The sequence below is a fragment of the Bombina bombina genome, chromosome 4, assembly GCF_027579735.1.
Source record: "Bombina bombina isolate aBomBom1 chromosome 4, aBomBom1.pri, whole genome shotgun sequence".
Lineage (NCBI taxonomy): Eukaryota > Metazoa > Chordata > Amphibia > Anura > Bombinatoridae > Bombina > Bombina bombina.
The window spans coordinates 597822406-597838707 of NC_069502.1; the positions used below are offsets into that span (position 1 = coordinate 597822406).

Here is a 16302-nt window from a genome sequence, read left to right on the forward strand (position 1 = left end):
ATGCCAGCCTTCTAGGCTGGGGTGCAGTCTGGAACTCCCTGAAGGCTCAGGGATTGTGGACACTCCTTCCAATAAACATTCTGGAACTAAGAGCGAAATTCAATGCTCTTCAGGCTTGGCCTCAGCTAGCGACAATGAGGTTCATCAGATTTCAGTCGGACAACATCACGACTGTGACTTACATAAACCATCAAGGGGGAACAAGGAGTTCCCTGGCGATGTTAGAAGTCTCAAAGATAATTCGCTGGGCAGAGATTCACTCTTGCCACCTATCAGCTATCCATATCCCAGGTGTAGAGAACTGGGAGGCGGATTTTCTAAGTCGTCAGACTTTTCATCCGGGGGAGTGGGAACTCCATCCGGAGGTGTTTGCACAATTGATTCATCATTGGGGCAAACCAGAACTGGATCTCATGGCATCTCGCCAGAACACCAAGCTTCCTTGTTATGGATCCAGGTCCAGGGATCCCAAGGCGACGCTGATAGATGCTCTAGCAGCGCCCTGGTCCTTCAACCTGGCTTATGTGTTTCTACCGTTTCCTCTGCTCCCTCGTCTGATTGCCAAAATCAAACAGGAAAGAGCATCGGTGATCTTGATAGTGGCTGCGTGGCCCCACAGGACTTGGTATGCAGATCTGGTGGACATGTCATCCTTTCCACCATGGACTCTGCCTCTGAGACAGGACCTTCTACTTCAGGGTCCGTTCAACCATCCAAATCTAATTTCTCTGAGACTGACTGCCTGGAGATTGAACACTTGATTTTATCAAAGTGTGGCTTCTCCGAGTCAGCCATTGATACCCTAATTCAGGCACGAAAGCCTGTCACCAGGAAAATCTATCATAAGATATGGCGTAAATATCTTTATTGGTGTGAATCCAAGGGTTACTCATGGAGTAAAGTCAGGATTCCCAGGATATTATCTTTTCTCCAAGAAGGATTGGAAAAAGGATTGTCAGCTAGTTCTTTAAAGGGACAGATTTCTGCTCTGTCTATTCTTTTGCACAAGCGTCTGGCGGATGTTCCAGACGTTCAGGCTTTTTGTCAGGCTTTAGTTAGAATCGAGCCTGTGTTTAAACCAGTTGCTCCGCCATGGAGTTTAAATTTGGTTCTTAAAGTTCTTCAAGGGGTTCCGTTTGAACCTCTTCATTCCATAGATATTTTATCTTGGAAAGTTCTTTTTTGGTAGCTATTTCCTCGGCTCGTAGAGTTTCCGAGTTATCTGCCTTACAATGTGCTTCTCCTTATCTGATCTTCCATGCAGATAAGGTAGTTCTGCGCACCAAATCTGGGTTTTTACTTAAGGTGGTATCTAATAAGAATATCAATCAGGAGATTGTTGTTCCATCATTGTGTCCTAATCCTTCTTCAAAGAAGGAACGTCTATTACACAATCTTGACGTGGTTCGTGCTTTAAAGTATTATTTACAAGCTACTAAAGATTTTTGTCAAACATCTACATAGTTTGTTGTCTACTCTGGACAGAGGAAAGGCCAAAAGGCTTCGGCAACTTCTCTTTCGCTTTGGCTAAGAAGTATAATACGCTTAGCTTATGAGACTGCTGGCCAGCAGCCTCCTGAAAGGATTACAGCTCATTCTACTAGTGCTGTGGCTTCCAAATGGGCCTTTAAAAATGAGGCTTCTGTTGAACAGATTTGCAATGCGGCGACTTGGTCTTCGCTTCATACTTTTTCAAAATGCTACAAATTTGATACTTTTGCTTCTTCGGAGGCTATTTTTGGGAGAAAGGTTTTACAGGCAGTGGTACCTTCCGTTTAAGTACCTGCCTTGTCCCTCCCTTCATCCGTGTACTTAAGCTTTGGTATTGGTATCCCACAAGTAATGGATGATCCGTGGACTGGATACACCTTACAAGAGAAAACATAATTTATGCTTACCTGATAAATTTATTTCTCTTGTGGTGTATCCAGTCCACAGCCCGCCCTGTCATTTTAAGGCAGGTATTTTTTTACTTTAAACTACAGTCACCACTGCACCCTATGGTTTCTCCTTTCTCTGCTTGTTTTCGGTCGAATGACTGGATATGGAAGTTAGGGGAGGAGCTATATAGACTGCTCTGCTGTGGGTGTCCTCTTGCAACTTCCTGTTGGGAATGAGAATATCCCACAAGTAATGGATGATCCGTGGACTGGATACACCACAAGAGAAATAAATTTATCAGGTAAGCATAAATTATGTTATTTCAGGTTTAACTATATATGTAGACATTAGGAAATAGAGAGAAACCAATGGCACTACTTTAAAGTATATATACACCTTTGAATCCCTACCATCCCTTGTATATAAATTACACTAGAAGGTATGTAATAGGGAAATCGGTGCTATGTAGTTATTGAAACTTGCAAAGGTCTAAAGAGAGGTAGGGAGATATACTCTTAAAAAGACTACATCTATAGCACTCTGTGATGTTAATTTTAAATATATCAGTTCTGAGACTGAAATGAGAAATAGAAAAACAAAACTTACAGCATATTGCTGAGAGGAAAAAGGGGGAGAGAGTGGTAACAACACAAATTCAAGGGATAAATCTAAATTAAAATATAACCTTTATTAAATATACAAAATACACACTATTAAAATAGGAGAAGTGAGTGCTATAGATGTAGTGTTTTTAAGAGTAGGTCTCCCTACCTCTCTTTACACCTTTGCAAATATATTAAGACATACTTGTGGGATAAAATATTAATACAAACATAATTTGTAAGAATTCATATTATTATTTTTTAAAGTGTGTGCCTGTAATATTTAAAAATGTAGCACATTTTTTATTTTTAGTTTTAGGAGCGTTCATTAACATTTGTCTAGAAGGATTAGTTGATAATCTTTGTACATCAACTTCACTATTTGGAAAGCTGACATTTATTTGTGGCTTACTTGCAAGCTTAGTGAAAATTAATGTTTTATGGTTACAGTGTACTGAGATTAATCTTTGCAATGCGGTTAGTGCAAAACATTATTCTGACTGTTATATGAACAGCTGAAAGTGATAATAATTTTCAACAGCCATATTAATGGTTAACAGCCAGTCAAAAAAGTTTGTTTTAATATAAACTTGGATAATGTTTACATAATTAGTCTAACTTGGGTAACAACCAGTGTTTACTAGCACCACTATGATCAGACCCTAGAATTTGAGCCTGCTAGAGTATTATATTTAATGTTTGCTCTCCCGGCCTTGGAGCAATCAAACCATACTTTAAATGAAAATTCAAGGTAGAAGCATATGTTTTTTTCATGCTGCAGACAATGCTAGTTTTAACCTTTTTTAAGTGAGTGGTTTCACCTGACGCTACTGAAAGGGATCATTTCTGAAACAAATACAGCAAACATATCCTTTTAATTTTACAAACATTGGCTTATAACAAAGAGAAAATCTACCATATTAGTTTAGAAAGGAAAACAGAGAAAATAAGTGCTATACTATATGAAGAAACATGATTATGAAATCATATTAAAGGGACATAATACTCATATGCTAAATCAAGTAAAACTGATGCAGTATAACTGTAAAAAGCTGACAGGAAAATATCACCTGAGCATCTGTATGTAAAAAAAGGAAGATATTTTACCTCACCATTTCCTCAGCTCACCAGAGTAAGTCCTGTGTAAAAAGTTATACTTCAGCTGCTCTCCAGCTGCAGGTAAAAAAAAATAATAATGAAGAAATGAACTGCAGCCAATCAGCATCAAAAGTGCTGAGGTCATAAACTGGTCTACTGTGATCTCATGAGATTTCACTTAACTCTCATGAGCTTTCATAGTAAACTTCCTTAAACTGAATAGGGAAAGAACATGAGTGTGCATGAGGCTCATTCCCTTGCCGGTCCCCAGGACAGACATACTGATTTGCTGCTTAAAGTCCTTTACAATGGGTTGTGAATACTTAAGACATTTTGAATGAAAATATCTTTCTTTTTTACATAGAGATGTTCAGGTGATATTTTCTAGCCAGCTTTTACAGCTTAGCTGCATCACTTTCAAGTGTTTCAACATTTGGGTATCATGGCCCTTTAAGAGAAAAAAATATTTTTCTTCAAGTTTCTATATAATGTTAAAGAACGCTATGAAAGATATTGAAAAGTTTTCTTCATGAAAGCTTGCAGAGCTCATATATTACTTTGAATAGTGAAAAATGCAATTTGACACAGCTCTTCCAAAATAAACCAAATATATATTGACCTATTTATTTACTAAGGACATTCAACAGAGCAGCTTTCTGATAGTTTACCTTCTGACCTGCCGCATGAACAGCAGATCCCTAGTGAACCCCAAACAAAATGATACAACAACATAAGCAGAAACCAGGGAAACTGCTGTTACACTGACCACACACATAAACCTGTAAAAAGCAGAGTATCATTTAGCTGTCAGTTTGTGGTTGAAACGGAGCCACTAGTGGTCAGAGTTTTGGTATCAGTAGTAGTACTAGTGTAGAAGCTCAGAATGTCATCATATGGAAATGCCAGTACTACAAACTGTAATATCTTTAACTTGCTGTTTTGAATGTTTGCATTTTTCTTTAGATATTACAGGTATAATTGAATTTGTCTGTTTAAGACAAATACATTTTTATTAAGATTATATTTTCTTTTTAATGTCATGAAATCCATTTATTTTTTCCAAATTATGCAAAAGACAAATACAATTAGTTTAACTAACTGAGAAAAACAACTTATTAATGAAACCCAACTAAGGGCGAGATTACAAGTGGAGTTAAGTACAAATCTTTGTGCAAAAGCAATAAGGGGTTTATCATGAGGGTTTGCGCTCGCCGGGCTTACCGCTGGTATTACGAGTTGAAAGTAAACGCAATCACTTGAGCACAATCTCCACTTACACTAGATTGATTACCTCAACCTCAGAGCTCTGGTTAACTGTTTTGTAAAACATAAAAGTTGCACTAAAAACATCAAAAATACATTACAATACATACTCAAAGATATGAAGTCTCAAGTGTTAGCAAAAAGGCAGTCAAGGGGCTTTAAAATAGACATACATACAGTACATGCTCACATATACTTGTCTAAAGATGTACATGTTTGTAAATATATATGTCTATATTTTTATACATATGTATTTATATGTGAATATGTGTATTTACAGACATATTTCTACACATATAAACACATAAATACATGTAGTTAAGTATGTTAAAACATGTTAAATCATATTTATGTAATATTCATTTTTAATAAAGTATTATAGCATGTATTTACTGTAAATATTTCACATTCCAATGTTCTGCACATAGTAGAATATGTTCTATGTATTTCTAAATAGATATCCCTATATATATATATATATATATATATATATATATATATATATATATCTGTATATATCTAACTTTATCTGTAAATATAGGTATATACAGTATATATATATATATATATGTATTTTTATATATATATATATATATATATATATATATATATATATATATATATATATATATATATATGAATATAGAGGACATATTCTACTATGTGCAGAACATTGGAACATGAAATATTCATATTTTCATGTCGGGTTAGCGCAAATGAGAATATGTGATCGGTTTTGTGCAAAAGTGGGGTGGTTTTTTTTCACATTTTTTCTCCATTGACTTCTATGTGGGAATATGAGAACGTGCACACAATATTCTGACTTTGGCTTTTTGCGATTGTCGCTTTAGTGTGAGAGCTAAAACTTTTTACTTTCAACTCGTAATACGAGTGCAACCTGTTGAGTGCAAAAAGCTTACTTCTAGCATAATTAAAGCTCAATTTGCACTCCACTTGTAATCTGGTCCTAAATATGTCTCAACTGCCTCAATCTCACTACAAATTCTCTTTAAAAAAATCTAAAGAAGAGACCTGTGAGGTGTTGAAAGCTTATGGAATAAAAAAAACATTGATTTTGTTGTTCCATTAAAAGGTACAGTATTACATTCTACTAAAGGAGCATTTAATATTCTAACATGACAACAAACCTAACACGAGAAAGATCACTTAGTAGCTTTATATTTTATTTCCTTTATTTTGTTAAAGCATAACGTATATTTATCAAAGAGCGATGCCATATACTTGTGATTTTTAAAGATACATCTATGAATTGACACTATAGTTTATTTCACACATACAAGACCAAAAACATGTATATGCTTCTGTTATACATAAAAATACTATATATGTCTGCAGGACACACACTTAGTAAACTGTACTAAGAAAGAACATATACTATGCATAACAAACTTTTGCTGCATGGATTTTTTCTTTCTTTGAAAAACTGGCTTATCATTTGCTGTAACACACCATATGATCAAATAAAATGAAATATGTCAGGCATGAACTTTGATGTAACTCTACACCGACTTTGGAACAGGTCCAATAATCATGTTCTATTCAGAAAAAAAAAGTATTTCTCAAAGAGAATGGCATATTGCATTTGTTGCCATTTTAATGATGTGGAACAAAATATTCTCCCAGAAAATATTGATTGATGCTTCTCCAAAATTCAATGCCAACAATATTATCATTTTGATATTGTTATTTCGAGTAAATATTTTCAGTTAGATTGTCTTTTATTCATAATGTGGCCTATGTTTTATAGGTTGTAAAAATATAGAAGAAAAAAAAGCAAAGTACATAACCTTAGAACCTTAGAACCTAGAAGAAGTCTATTTTGTCAGTTTTTAAAATCTAAACAACTTGTACCCAAAGACCTTGCAATGAGCCTACAAACTCAAATATTTTATGTTGCATTGAGAACTAGAAAGTATAGATGTGCTGCTGACAAATACATATTTTCAAGTGATTTGAAAACTGCCAAACAAATTATCTGAATCTAGCTACCTATCACAGATTATTAACACTTATGTATTTTATACAATTATCAATACTTCTGTGCAGATATTCAAATAGTTATGCAGTTTACCGCTAGCCTGTAATCTTCCAAAAGCAGGGTCACCCTCCTCTTGAATCAATTTTATTGTCAAGTTGAACTCTATATACCCCAATGATCATGTTTTCAGTGTTGCAGAATATTATGATACCTTACAAATAAATAATGATAATATTAATAATAAAGCTTAGAATCTATTCCTCTTTGCCACAAAACTGTATTGAGGGCTATTTTACAAGTGAATAGCTAAATATCGGTTGTGTGCAAGCAATATTAGAGCGCACACAATAATGTATGCTGGAATTATAAGTAAATCGCAATGAGAACTCGAGGTCGCATTCAAATTCCTAGGAAGCATTGCACTCACGAGAGCACGCTTCCATAGGCTCCAATGGGAGCCTCGTTCTCATGCCGTCAGAGACGACATCAGAACCTCCAGCAGCAAAGGGGCTAAGAAGCACAGCGATGGGCAGCATTTTTTTAATAAATATGTATATGACTATATACATATATATGTTTGTGTTAATATGTGTATATATTAATTCCTTAATATTTATGTATATAAGCATATACATATATATTTACATTGCAGTCTATGGGAACACACAGTTCCCATGGATCACAATGTAAAGGCCCTTTTCAGTGCCGTTTTTTCTAACACCTCGTTCCCACCAACTTTAAAGCCCTAAAACAATTGGGGCACTTTTAGAAAATTAACCATAGATCTAATCTCTGGTTAATTTTCAGAGCTCTAATTGCTACCGCATACTTGCGGTAGCAATAACCAGCCATTTTCAATGGCTGGTTAATTATCGCACTTCTGCAAATGGGCAAATTTAGAGCTCCACTTTTAAGCTTTCACCATATGTAAAATGTACTCTTTTTACACCAAATAATAACACATGTATTGTTATTTGGAGTTTCATTTTTAATATGACTGAAGCTGGAACATTATTTGAAACAGTTATACTTAATATAATCTTGTAGCAAAGTGGAATCTATCGTAAATTGAATTTTTATTTCATCATTTGCACAAAAGTATTGAATAATATTATATAAATAGTGTTACATTTAAAGGTCTAATATGTGTGATGATTTTCAAATATTTTTTTTGAATATATGTATGTTGTAATTATTACATTACTTTATATGGTTTGTTGGTATGTATATTCTATGTAAGTAGTTGTGCATTATATTTAGGATTTTGAATATTAACCCTTCAACATTCTCCACAGTGATTGCTACTTCATAGTAGGAGCTATATGTTGCTAACTGGGAACAACAGATGAGCTAAGACCTGTAAAACAATGCTATCTGCTAATGATAGGAAAGTTATAATACTTTTCAAATATTTATTTTGTATTTATATCTTTCATAAAACATTGCTTAATGTAGATAGATAGATAGATAGATAGATAGATAGATAGATAGATAGATAGATAGATGATAGATGATACATATATATATATATAGATAGATGATAGATAAATTAATAGATAGATAGATAGATAGATAGATAGATAGATAGATAGATGATAGATAGAATATAGATATAAAAATAGATAGATGATAGATATATAGATAGATAGATAGATAGATAGATAGATAGATAGATAGATAGATAGATAGATAGATAGATAGAAGATAGATAGATGATAGATAGAATGCATACATAAAAAATACTTCAATGTCTCTTTAACATAATTGAAAGTTAATATCATATCAGTTCTTATTCTTACTTTTCTGAACTTTACCTATTAAGATGATAAAGTCTTTCTGTGTAAGTAGGTACCATTTTTGTAGTCATCCTTTAAACAGGATAAACAATCTACAGAACTGTACAAAATATTCATGATGGAGCCTAACTAGTGGTCTATAAAGAACATAATGGCTTCACTCCCTAATACCTCATTATATGCAACCAAACATCCTTCTGGCATTACCTACCAAGATGCTACTTCAAAATCAAAATTCCAAGGATCTGAAAATATACAGTAATGTTCCCTTTCTCTTTTGTTTTTGTCAGCAAACTGTAATTCATTTTATAAGTAACCTTTTTTGTATTTGCTTCCCAAATGCATTATTTTGTACTTTGATGTAATACATTTAAGATCCCACTCATTTTAACAGTCATTCAGGGTATTTTTTCATATCAAAACCCATTTAATCAACAACTCCTGGAAAATTCCGTCTATGACACATTTTTTTATCATCTAAAAAAAAAAAAACTTTCTAAAATATAACTGATGAAAAGTAGTAAGCAGAGTTTTCCCTAGTTCCTTTTTATAAAGAGGTACTAAATTAGCAATTATGCAATCACAAACAACCAATCCTATCAACAATAGGTGATTAAAATGAGCAGCTAAATATTTAACTACATAATTGAATGGCTATGGATTAATTTATTTTAATTTTTGATGTAAATGTAAAAAAAAAATAATCTTGTGTAAAAAAAAAAAGTAAATGCTAAACAAACCAGCTTTCATAATAGCAACCTTTGAGTTCTTCTATTTTCTTAAACTATTGTAAAGACAGAACAGATGTAATCATTGAGGTAGGCAGCTTACGTGAGCTGCACGTTCCTTTCCCCCCTCCTTTCATCATTATAGCTTAGAAAGGTTTTCTCATCAAGTTCTTCCAAGTAACCTTAACATTTCTATTAAACTGCAAAGTTATTATTTTTTTTGTTGTTGTCCAGATTTCCATATACTCTTCTTTCTGAGCCTATGTTTTATAAGCTATTTTGTTGGCTTTACACTATGTGCTATTTCTCTAAAGTGCTAGATTGGTTTCCTCTTTATTCTTTACATTTCCTTTATAAACATGCCGATTGCAATGTACAGATACATTGGAAATTCAAATGTCCGTGTGATACAGATATTGCGATTTTACAAATATAAAAATATTTATATGTATCAATGTTCTAAAAGTCACTGCTGTGCAATATGGAAAGCTTTAGTATGGTGAAAGATATTGTTGTTTGAGCTTTATAAACATTAGAAGCATTCAAATATGTTTTATTTAAGATTTATAAATGCAATATTTTGTTCATTTAATCTGTGTAAACAATATAAAGGAACAGAAGCGCCACATAGCCTAGTACTGTATGTACTCTTGTGAGATGGTGTATAAGATTTTTTTACACTCACATTTAGTGGTGCAAATGAAGCCGGCTGGAATCAAACAGTCACCCAGCAAACTGACCTCTGGTTAGATTCCAAATCCAGTGGCTCAGGATAGCGGTACAGGATACAATATCCCAGCGTGGGGGAGCTAAATATGACACAAGGTCCAGGCGTTCCAGGGAAAACCTCCACAACAGGAGGGACACCAGGTGTGCAGCAAATAAAGATGGTATGCAGGCAGGAGTAAGTATAACAAACTTACTTTATTGAAAACAGGATAAAAACAAGCAACTCATTTCTCAGTCAACCGCTGACTGATTCATCAGGCTTATTCTTAATCATCATAAAGCCTGATGAAACAGCCACTGGTTGACTGAGAAATGAGTTGCTTGTTTTTATCCTGTTTTTAATAAAGTTAGTTTGTTAAACTTACTCCTGCTTGCATACCATCTTTATTTGCTGCACACCTGGTGTCTGGTGCCCCTCCTGTTGTGGAGGTTTTCCCTGGAACGTCTGGACCTTGTGTCATATTTAGTTAACCCACGCTGGGATATTGTATCCTGTACCGCTATCCTGAGCCACTGGATTTGGAGCCTCAGCGGAGGTCAGTTTGCTGGGTGACTGTTTGATTCCAGCCTGCTTCATTTGCACCACTAAATGTGAGTGTAAAAACATCTTATACACCATCTCACAAGAGTGCATACAGTACTAAGCCATGTGGCGCTTCTGTTCCTTTATATCTCCCACAGACTGCTGATTTTGGATCCTGGCCTTGGTTCCTACCACAGACAGTTGCCTTGACCTAGTCATCCCATGACTCCACAGGAGCTATTGATTTAATACCCTTATATTCTGCTTAACATCCTGTGTTCATCTAGATTGCTTTTATATTTTTTTTTATTTTTTTTTGTGTTTTAGACACTTTTGTATTACAGATTCCCATATAGCTATTATATAGCCATAGAGCTAAAAAAAGGTCTGCACATTAATATTTTCTATTAGATTTATCACACTACAATATTTTATATAACTTTTCTACACAATCTTCTATTGAGACTTGGAATACTGATTTTTTTTGGCTCAAAGGCACCCCCTATCCATTTTCTGCTGTGTAAACTATACTTAACTGTGATAGCTAAAGGTCAACTTGCACAAACGCCTGTTTTTAAATGCCTATGATATGTTTGTTAAATTATGTGTTATGAAACTTGGCAGCTTTACAAAGTCCAAGTGTTTCATTTTTCTGCTAAATTAAATGAAAAAATAAAATAACAATTGTATGCACAATTTCTAATAATTTAGATGTTTGAAGTTTCTGATTAACTATAATAATTTTTTTGCATATTTTTATGTTCAATACACACAATATTCTGTAGAACATGCAGTTGTATTTAGTATCTTACCAGTCGCTTGTTAGTGCTAGAATTTCAGAATATAAAAAAAAAAGTATACATAAATATGACATTTTCTAATGTATAAATATAGAATAATAGCTCCAGTGCACCTTCATTGCTATTACTTAATTTGCTGTATGGCAGTAAAAATGCTCAGCAAGCAAGTAAAACAACAATGTTTAGAAAGTGAAATCATTATTTTGCCAACCAATGACAAATGTGTTAAACACAGACTTATTTGGAAGTGATTTCTACAGAACATATGTCTGAAATGCATTTTCCTATAATGTTCATCACCAGGCACTAGTTGGCAGGTAAATAATTTTAGTGACAAGGTGAAAATTTCAATGAGCTATCACAGCTTGATAAGTCATTTTAATTACTATGTGATGCATATTTAAATGACAGCAGTTTGTTGAAAGCTTCAGGCAGAAACATCACAAAATTACAGGGCTGCTAAAACTGACATGCTCTGCCAAAAGACTACAGTTTTAATGTATATATATATATATATATATATATATATATATATATATATATATATATATATTTATAACAATATTTGCTTGCAAAATTATTTACAACTGCATGTTATCTTTTATTTACAGAGATCTTTCTGTAGTGCAATGGTGGAGGAACTGAGGATGTCTTTAAAGTGTCAACGACGGTTAAAACATAAACCACAGCCTCCTGTTATTGTGAAAACAGAGGAAGTTATCAACATGCACACGTTTAATGACAGAAGATTACCAGGAAAAGAAACTATGGCATAGAGCTGGGTGTCAGGATTCCCCAAGCACAAACTGTCAGCTTTTTTCTTTTTTTTTTTTCTTTTTCCAAACAACTCTGCGAGAATGTTTCCTGTGGAAATATGCAACCTGTGCAAAATAAAATGAGTTACCTCATGCCGCTGTGTCTATGAACTTGAGACTTTTCTGATTCTTTGTCAGACTAGCATTGCAAGAATCATGGATAAACCAAGAATTTCTGCAGAGGTTAAACTGTTTTTCAAGGGGTCCACCATTCTTATGAATGTAAACATGTAGGATTTGTGGTTGCTTTACAAAATGAGGTCCCATGAGAAAAACCTTTTTTTTCAAGGAAATGAAATAGAAAACATCAAACAAATAAAGAAAACAAATCTTATATAAACTACTGATGCAACTGTATGTTCTTTGCATTTGTAGAGCAAAGATGAAAGGACAAAGATGATGCATTTTTTCTTCTAAGCCCAAATCACTATGACAAAATACAGCACATCCTTAAACTGAAAGGCAATATGAAAGTGCTCAATTATCTCATGAGTTTCATGATTAGAAAATTTAAATAAGAAGATACTCATCTGCTTTGTGGACTCTGTGTTTCACTGTCGTAAATAAAAGAAAATGTCAGTAAAACAAGGCAATAATTGTATTGTTCAATTCAACAAGATTACAGCATTTTCTGTTTGAAGAATATAAGTTTGACACTGCTCTTGCTGACAAATATCTGTTAACAGATCAGAAGAATTTATCTCATTTATAAAATGTGAAGAAAGAAAATGTTTATTTGGTACAGATTCAAAATTCCATTTTAGTATTAAAGGATTTGAAATCATGTCCCTTTAAGCATTTGAACCCCACTGAGCCTCTGCAGTTCCCTTCAACTGTGGAAAATGTCTGTGTCACTTAAAGAACTTTCCACGGAGAGCTTTTAGTGGACTACATTCATCAATACAAAAGTGTTTAAAGAGCAAAACCCTTGAGCAGTTTTTATTTAAAAATGTTCAGGTTTATTTGTGGAAATGCAAGATTTCTATAAAACTAGTTTTTGTATGGAAATTTTTGTAATATTTTTATCAACAAACTCCAAACATAAGTTTCTGTCAGGGGTGTGATGCCAAGCATACATGGTAGTGAGTGAGCACCACCAACGTTTGGTGAGATTATTTTTATTGAGGTTGAGTTCAATACTAAAAAAAAAAAGAGAGAATTATTTTCACGTTAAATATCGCTAGTTGCACTACCAGCACTGCTTATCATGCAACACCCCTGATTTTCACCAAGCTAAAAACATACCGTAATGACAAATTGTGTGTAAATGGTACAATACACAGTCTTCTTGACCACATTGTGATAACAGTTGAAGTGCACACAGTTTTCTGTTTCAATCCAATGCACAAAAATAAACATAAAATACTGAAATTATGGGTTTACATTTTTTTTTCTAATGCAATATATAAGATATGATAATCTACTTTGAATGTGTTTTTATTTTCAATTAAAGGGATATTAAATAGCACTTTTATAAAGTTTGCTTGTCCCACACCAAAAGAAAAAAAAAAAAACTTGTTGCATAGGTTTTCTTCATAATGCTGCAAAAATGGCCTAAACCAGGAGTGCGATCGTTCAGAGCACATAATTATAATTAATTAATAAACTAAGAGATTTAAGATACAGATACGCATCATAGTTTTAAAATAATTGTGTTCATATATATATATTTATATACATACTGGCATGTAACTGTAAATCTTTGAACTCACTTGATTCTTATTATAATAAACTCCATATCATTCAACCTTGGTTCCAAATACTCCCCTCCATACATCATTTCAAAGGTAGATTCAGAGCAATAAATGTCCCTTCCTACCAGTTACACAAAAAGTGGTTATTAACTCAGTTTTAACAGATAAAGTGCAGTAATTAAGACCTTTCTTCCAGTATTAAACAGTAAGTATAGTAATTAACCCTTTTCCAGAGAGAAATCTGCATAGAACATGGTGAAGCATTGGCTCCTGTCAACAAAATATACAGAGCAAAACAACTAATTCCTTTCCAGGAAGTAGCATACAGAGCGCAGTGAATGATCTCTTACCTGACAACAAAACAGAAAAGCTAAACATTTACACTCTTACTTCCAGGATCTATACACAGAACATAGATTTAAAAAAAAAAATCCTCAAATTTGGTTATACAGAACACAGTGACAAAGCCCCTCCCTGTAAGTAATACAAACAAGACACAATCATTATCTCAATTCTTTCCGTAACAAACACTGAGCTCACTGATTATGTCCATTACTCAAATGATGATATTTAGAAAACTTTGACTGATCCCCTTCCTAGTGGTAACACAAAGATGGACAACACCTTGATCTTAATTTTAGCTATTGATGCACTCTCTCAAACTTCACAAACTTCACAAATTCCCCTTTTCTTCTTTCTGACTATCATCTACTCACTTGCAACAACACAGGTCATCCTATTATTCTCCCTCCACCTAACCATCACACCAAACTCCACAGAAGCATTGTCACTAGATCAGCAACATCTCTCAAACTCTCTCAAACATCTGCTCTCTTCCATCTCCTTCTTTTCTTGCCCTGACCAATCTGTCACTACAACTCCACTTATCAGTCCTTGATAATGTGGCCCCCTCTTACCATAGCTCACAAATCACATGCTAATCCTCGGTCCTGGCACACTGCTCTGATACACTATCTCAGCAGATTTCCCAGCACTGCTGATCAATATTGGAGAAAGTCTCTGTGTTTAACTGACTTTCTTCTCTACAAGGACATATTTAACAACTTTTATTCTGCCCTTAAAGGGACAGTTCACCCAAAAATGTTCCCCCATTTTAATTGTTCTCAATTATCCTTTTTACCTGCTGGGCTGTATTAAATTGTTTTCAAGTAGCTCCTATACCCCTATACTGAAAGTTTTGATACTGGAGTCTCAGCTATTGAATAGCCCAAGCAAACAAAGCCAGCAGTAGAAATGACACTTCCAGTGGGTGCAGGATAGTTAAATAATAACAAGATCATTTTCCCATTGTTCTATCTATGTATTAAGCTTTAGTTTTCCAGACAAATATAAGATAAGAAAGTGATAACATAATTAGATATGATATTACCTTAAACTCAACCTATTGTAATAGGCTGTGGTTTAAAAGCACAAAAACAGCTAATTCATATACACAAATAAACCTGAAAATGCAATGTCTCATACATTTTATACTCTGCAGCTGGTATAACAAGTCATTGCAAATGCATTCATATAAACACAATTTCACAGTGTACTGTCCCTTTAACCTATCTAACCTTTCTACTCTTTCTTCAAACCCAAAACATCTGTTCTTTACTTTCAATACCCTTCTCCACCCACCCCCACCTCCTATTACCACACCTGTCTCAGCTTAAGAATTTGACAGCCACCTCAAGAACAAAATTAATTATATCAGAAACAAAATAATCTCTCAACAAACTTCCAGTCTCCAATCCCCCCAACCATTTGCAAACATCTGAAATCCACAAAGCCTCAAATAGCCCTTTTGCTCCTGTTACTGAGGAAAAAGTTTCTGCCCTTATATCTTTCTCTCACCTCACTACCTGGCCCATTAATCTCACGCCCTCACAACTACAGCCTTCACTCTCATACTCATCCTTCTATCCTCATGCATATTATCAAACCCTCCCACAGTACTGGTAAATTTCCCTCATCCCTTAAACATGCACTAGTCACACCTATTTTAAAAAAAACCTTCTCTTGATCCAATCTTCCAATCCAATTACCCCCTATTTCCCTATTCACCTTGCATCTAAACTTCTGGTAAGGCTACTTTTACGTGTTTATCACACTTCCTCACATTAAACTCCCTCCTTGATCTATTGCAATCTGGATTTTGCTCCAACACTCCACAGAAAAAGCAAACATTAAGGTTACTAATGAACTACTTACAGCAAAATCAAAATACTTATTCTCTCTGTTAATCCATCTGTCTGCAGCTTTTGATACTGTTGACCACTATCTTTTGCTCCAAATAATCCAATCCTTTGGCATTTGCAACACATCCCTCTCGTGATTCTCCTCCTACCTATCCAACCATACCTTTAGTGTA

General features: G+C 34.2%; 1 protein-coding gene across 1 annotated transcript in view; it reads left to right on the forward strand.

Annotated features, from left to right (window-relative positions):
• GRIK2 (glutamate ionotropic receptor kainate type subunit 2) overlaps positions 1-12195 on the forward strand; it is a 1179562-nt gene extending 1167367 nt beyond the window's left edge. The window contains exon 16 of the mRNA XM_053710578.1: positions 12031-12195. Within this exon, the coding sequence (XP_053566553.1) occupies positions 12031-12195 (165 nt within the window). The remainder of the gene's footprint in view (positions 1-12030) is intronic.
• The last annotated feature ends 4107 nt before the right edge of the window (positions 12196-16302 follow it).